At 39.0% G+C, this 6,000-nt stretch overlaps 1 protein-coding gene across 4 annotated transcripts in view; it reads left to right on the top strand.

The window, feature by feature from the left end:
- Window positions 1-3,501: 3,501 nt before the first annotated feature.
- Window positions 3,502-6,000, top strand: part of arnt2 (aryl-hydrocarbon receptor nuclear translocator 2) — a 133,598-nt gene continuing 131,099 nt past the window's right edge. For all 4 annotated transcript variants that reach the window (XM_053635574.1, XM_053635572.1, XM_053635571.1 and 1 more), the window contains exon 1: window positions 3,502-3,576. In XM_053635574.1, the coding sequence (XP_053491549.1) occupies window positions 3,546-3,576 (31 nt within the window). In that variant the 5' untranslated portion in view covers window positions 3,502-3,545. The remainder of the gene's footprint in view (window positions 3,577-6,000) is intronic.

Raw genomic sequence — 6,000 nt, 5'->3', positions numbered from 1 at the left:
CGCTTTACACTGTTTCTCATCCACACACCCACACACACAGTTTTCCCCATATCTTAACTGTAACGGATTGGTCACAACATGTTTAGTGTACGAAGTATGCGCCTTTGTTTTGCACTGAAGTAACAAGCCTAATGTAGTTAACAAATATGGATGCTTGTAGCTAACAGTTTGCAAATTTGTCTGAATCATCAGTGACTTCAGGCTACACCAGCTGCATTAGCAATAGAAGTCCTGTTTCTGTCGTGTCAAGCTGTGTGACCAACTTACCAGCAATAAGACAATTATAACTTTTATTGGTGTGAAAAATGCAAAAGCCCAGGTTACTATGCTATAAAAATAGAGTATCACCCAAAGGTCAGAATGGGAAATCTTTTTGAGTTTTGAGTTATTTCAGTTTAATGATCTTACCACAGCCCTGGAACAAACAGCTGTGTGTGTAATAAGCACACATTATTTGCTCTTTTGAGAGTTGTTGTGGTAGGTGGGTTGGTCAGAGAAACATTTAAACTAAATGAGTTCAGGGTTTGTTTGCCCGCAGAACTTTTTACTGTTATTGATGTGGCCAAGAAAAGATGTAGACGCTCTGTTAAACTTAACTAAAAACAGAGATTGAAAGCCAGTGGATTCTGGATAATGACCTCAATAAGGGTCTATTTGTGGAATGCGTTTGATTGGTTCATAGCAGCAGGTTAATGAGGACGGCTCAGTGGAAATACTGCTTAAATTGGCTTTGATCTCATGTCCTTGGCCTTCTAACACCAGATCCTTTTCGGATTTTATTCATTTAAGCCATACAAAACACCAGGAGTAACTTTTGAGCCTATAGAGATGTCTAAAGCTCATCACTGTTGTTTTATTCTATATAGAATTTGCACATGATAAGCTTATACTCTTTGTTTAGGACAGGTTCAGGGTTTTCTCTCAAACGTATTAATAATTTTAAATAATTCATGCAAACATGATTCAGTAAAGTATCATGTTTGCTTGGCCTTGAAATTATTAGACAGCATTAAACAAACGTATACTGCAGCAATGAGGAATGCATGATTCTGATTGGTCGGAAAGTGTTAATTAATATTCTATAACAGCAGCTCTGACAGTAGTTCCGGCTGCAAGGTTTATATTAATGTAATTGTTCTAAGACGTGATTGTGTCTATAATATCAAATTATACAGAGAATTATATGGTGGATGTTAATGTGGTCAAGTTTTCTGTGAGGAGGAGTTTATTCAACATTATTCAACACAGAAGGAGTCTCCAGTGTCAGCATCGGGCCACGTCACACCACCCCGTCACTGATTCATTTCCTCGAACAGCATGCCCCATAGTGTTTTATCTCTTACTTAACCTTGAGTCTCACTTATGTGCCTGCCAGACCAAAAATTAAAAGTTTTTACTGTAGAATAATTCCAAATTAATATATTTGGTATTAACTTTGGAGTGTTAAATTAGGCTGTGATGTTAAAAAAAAAAGGACTAGCTAAATATAAGCTAAATATACAGGGTGTCCCAAAAGTCTCCATACACAGGGGAGTATGTTTCCCAGCACCACGTTGGTTGTGCCTTCATCAGGGGATGCTTCTCGGTCTTTCATCATTTTGAATTTGTTAATAAGTTTAGTAACAGTGTCGCAACCTTACGACAGTATATGTAAGATAAACTAAGTATATTGTTAAAAAATATGGTGACTTTTTATGGTGACACTCTGTATAATGTGCTGATGGGATAATACAATTTTAATACACTTATTAGAAAGCACTATGTAGTGGACAAGTATACAGAACACAGCTTCCATTTACCCCACAGCATTGTGCGTCACTCTGCACCTCTGCCCCTTTTTTAAGGACTCACTTCACTGTGTCGATTCCTTCGGACCAGCCAACAAGGTTCAGTTGAATTGAACTATGTGGCGTTTTAATATTTTGATTCACCAGAATAGTATTGTAGAGGGTACAACTGTAACACATTCACGGCTTTCATTCTTATAATTCTCTCATGTCATATGAACTTATTTAAAAATATTTAGATGGAAAAGTAACCTAAGTGTGAGGTATGTTTTGGTAAAATATTAATGAATAACAGGCAATGTCTTAAGGTATTCACTGCACAATTAACTTAAAGTAATTAAAATAAACAAAAAAAAATTCTGCGATTTCTCTTAGTCATAGTCCTGTCATAGTGTGCTGCTCTCATGGATGGATTTGTCAAACACATTATTCGAACTGAGCAGATAATGTGTTCTAAACAGATACACATACAGATAGTAACAGGAAGTTGGTGTGCATCAGGCCTTGGACCTTGTAGGACATAAAAAAGTCACATGAATGGGAGGTTTTTTCTTTCATGCTGGTCATATACGAACCTCATGGACAAAGAACGACCACATTCATTAATGTGTGATGCATTTAGTGTTCATTCACTCATTCTTAGTAACACCCTGGTCAGGGTCTTGGTGGCTTAAATTAGACTGCTATTTTTGTTTATGTTTTGCAAAACAGAACCAACTAAATTTGGCAGAAAATATTGTGAGAAGGTACAAACAAAAATAATCACTGTGTGAGCTGGATTACAAAACAGTCTTGTGCAAACTCTTGAGAGATATAGTTACTGTCAGAGCCAGGATTCATAGACTATGCTGACAGGACTGGCGTTTCTGCCTCTGGGTTTTTACCCAGTGTTTGGCCAGTAGAGTTAATATTTAATAAATATTCACAATAAATCACAATACTACAATTTACACCAAATTCTATTACATACCAAAACTTTCTGGGTACTCCGGTTTCCTCCCCCAGTCCAAAGACATTTGATTGGCATGTCCAAAGTGTCCAAAGTGTCCATAGTGTATGAATGGGTCTGTAAATGTGTATGTGATTGTGCCCCGCGATGGACTAGCACCCTGTCCAGGGTTTCCCCGTGACCCTGAAAAGGATAAAGCGGTATAGAAGATGGATGGGTGGAAGTGTTACAGGGAACACGGTGGCTTTGTGGTTAGCATGTTTGCCTCGCACCTCCAGGGTTGGGGGTTCGATTCCTTCCTCCACCCTGTGTGTGCATGTTCTCCCTGTGCTTCTGGGGTTTCCTCTGTTTACTCTGGTTTCCTTCACTAGTCCAAAGACATGCATTGTAATAACAAGAAATTGTTTGTGTGTGTGAGAGATTGATTGTGCCCTATGATGGGTTGGCACCCGTCTAGAGTGTCCTTGTGCTCCGAGTTCCCTGGGACCGGCTCCAGGCTCCCTGCATCTCTGTGGTACAGAAAATGGAAGGCTGGATGGATAATAACTATTACATAGGTCAGTATTAGATATTTCATTATATGTTACTGCGTAACTGCTTTTGTCTATGGTAAGCCAAAAGCAGTGTCAGGATAGTGGGGGAAAAGGTATAATTAATAATAGAAAAAAGAGGCAAAGCTTCTGATTCATTCATGTGGGAGAATCGATTCGCCTGAATCGACTCTCATATGTGAGTCATTCAAAACGAAAACGGTTCGTTCGCGATTCGCCCATCATTGGTGTCGTTTTTGTTTTTCCCACAGAGGCGATATGGCAACACCCGCCGCTGTTAATCCATCCGGTAAGTCACAATTACGGTGTATTATCGTATCAAAACGGTTCGCGGTTGAGGAAAACAGAGTTCAGTTCAGCGTTTAAACGTGTTTTTAAACAAAAGGGAGCAAAGCCACGGCGTTAAATCGGCTCTGAGCGCCAGCATCCCCCTTCCCCCACGGAGTCTTTACAGCACTGGACGATATTTCAGCCTTCAAATGGATGTTATTTGTATCTTGTTACCAGTATGCCATGTCTAAAACACGATCCCTCTATTCCGGATGTGTATATACAACCCGCAGCAGGCTTCGCTTTATTTTGCTCATGCAAATTAGATGCTGAATTGATTTGCACGCGAGGCGGTACGTGCTCGGGCTTGATTCAGTCCTCTTTGTATGAGTGCAACCAAACTTAGTGTTACACTCCTCTGTTTTTCGCTCATGTTGACTTTTTTCCGCTCATGTTGACTTTTGCACGGCAGAGATTGAGAGCTTTGCGCTTTGTTGTGCCTGTTGATTGCATCTTGAACACAGAGACGCTGTATGTAACGCACACCATGACTTAACCGGGGGAAACCGGGTTGCCAGATTGGAGCGGAATGTTGTAGAACACCCATCATGACCAAGACACTTAAATATAATCAAATTATAAATGAATTGTGTTTCAAACATAGTCTGTCCACCCTTGTAATTCTACTGCCCATCACATAGACCACTTATGTCCGGTAACTATCACCCCAATACTCCCAATCTGGCAACCCTACCAGAGACAAAATGTCTTATGGCATCATGAGCCTGATAGCATCACCATCTCTATGCTTTAATGTTTTAAATATTTTATAATTGATAAAATAAGTGTGTATATGTAATTAAATAGCATTTGAAGTAGTGATTCAATAATAGGTAACCGGAAGGTTGTGAGTTTAAATTCTAGGATGCCAGAAAAGCACCTTAATCCTCAACTGCCATAGTTGTTAAGAAGAAGAAGACTGTGTAATGTACAATAATTTTCATTTCTACATTTATTCAATAAATAGTATGTACAATAATGCAGTCAGAACAAATTTTATGATTTCAGATGCTATTAGAAGTAGCATAATATTTACATATTCAAATGTAAAAAACAAAACAAAAAGTGTCCTAGTCGATTGTTATGATTCTGTGCAGGGGTGGACAAATGATTAATTCATAAGTTATAAGAAAATTTGAACATCAGCTGATAGCGATATGTCAGCAAGGTAGAGGTGCTCCTCAACAGTTTCATCCTGAGATCGGGTTCCTGTCTGTCTAGAGTAGGGGTGTCCAATCTTATCCAGAAAGGGCCGGTATGGTTTCAGGTTTTGATTCCAACCAAGCAGAAGCCGCACCTGAGTCTATTGAAAGCCAAGATCAACTGATTAAACAGGTGGAATCAGGTGTGGATCCTGCTTGTTTGGAATAAAAACCTGCACCCACACCGGCCCTTTCTGGATAAGATTGGACATCCCTGGTCTAGAGTTTCTCCCTGTATCCGTGTGGGTTTCTTCCGGGTTCTTCAGTTTCCTCCCACCTTCTGAAAAACTGCCAGTTAGTGGATTGGCTATGCTAAATTGTCCCTATATGTGAATAAGTGTGAGAATGTGTGTGTTTGTGTGTGTTTGCATGGTGCTCTACAATGGACTGGCAACGAAATCCAAGATGTCTTCTTGTCTCGGTCTGAGTGTTCCTGTCTCTGGACCACTGAGACCTTGACCAGGACAATACTGGTCAGGACATACTGAAGAAGAATGAATGATTGATTAAATGGTATTGATGTTATGTTGATGTATTGCCCAGCCCTAGTGTGAAGAAGTGTGTAAAAATGATGGTGGGTTTTTACATGGACTCTGGGTCGTCAGGTCAAGCTGAATATCACCAACAAAAATGTTAATTCCTCTCATACCACAGCAATGTTCCAGTGATTACACTTAATTTAAAAAAAAAAAAAAATTATTAAAGAATGCTACATCAAAACAGTTTAGTTATGTTTAATGTTGTAGAAGGCCCAAGAAAAAGATTAGTTTCTGTTATCACTTATGTTGCCGAAGCTATAAACCAGCCTCTCGTTTCTCTCTCTTGAAGTTAATCAGAGAGAAAAATACAGAGAAAGCCTGAAGTGCAACGTCCTCTGTCCTGAAGACTTTCCCATGGCAGAAAACTTAAAGGAATCAGCATTTCCTAGGGATGGGCTATATAGACTTAAAAATATATCACAATATTTTATGGTATTTTTTGCGGTAACAGTATAAATGCTGATATAAAAATGGTAACATTCAACAGTATCTTTTTGGCCACAAGTCACATCAGCATACAGTCTTGAGAGCCGTACAAACACAAACGTTGATCCAGAATAAGTAAAACTTAATCCTGACCATCATCAAATACCAAACTAAATAAGTAGGCTAAAAAATAGAATATCAATTTGAATAATTTTA

Source organism: Ictalurus furcatus, chromosome 10 (genome assembly GCF_023375685.1).
Source record: "Ictalurus furcatus strain D&B chromosome 10, Billie_1.0, whole genome shotgun sequence".
In the NCBI taxonomy this organism is placed as follows: Eukaryota; Metazoa; Chordata; class Actinopteri; order Siluriformes; family Ictaluridae; genus Ictalurus; species Ictalurus furcatus.
This window is presented reverse-complemented; position numbering and strand designations above follow the sequence as displayed.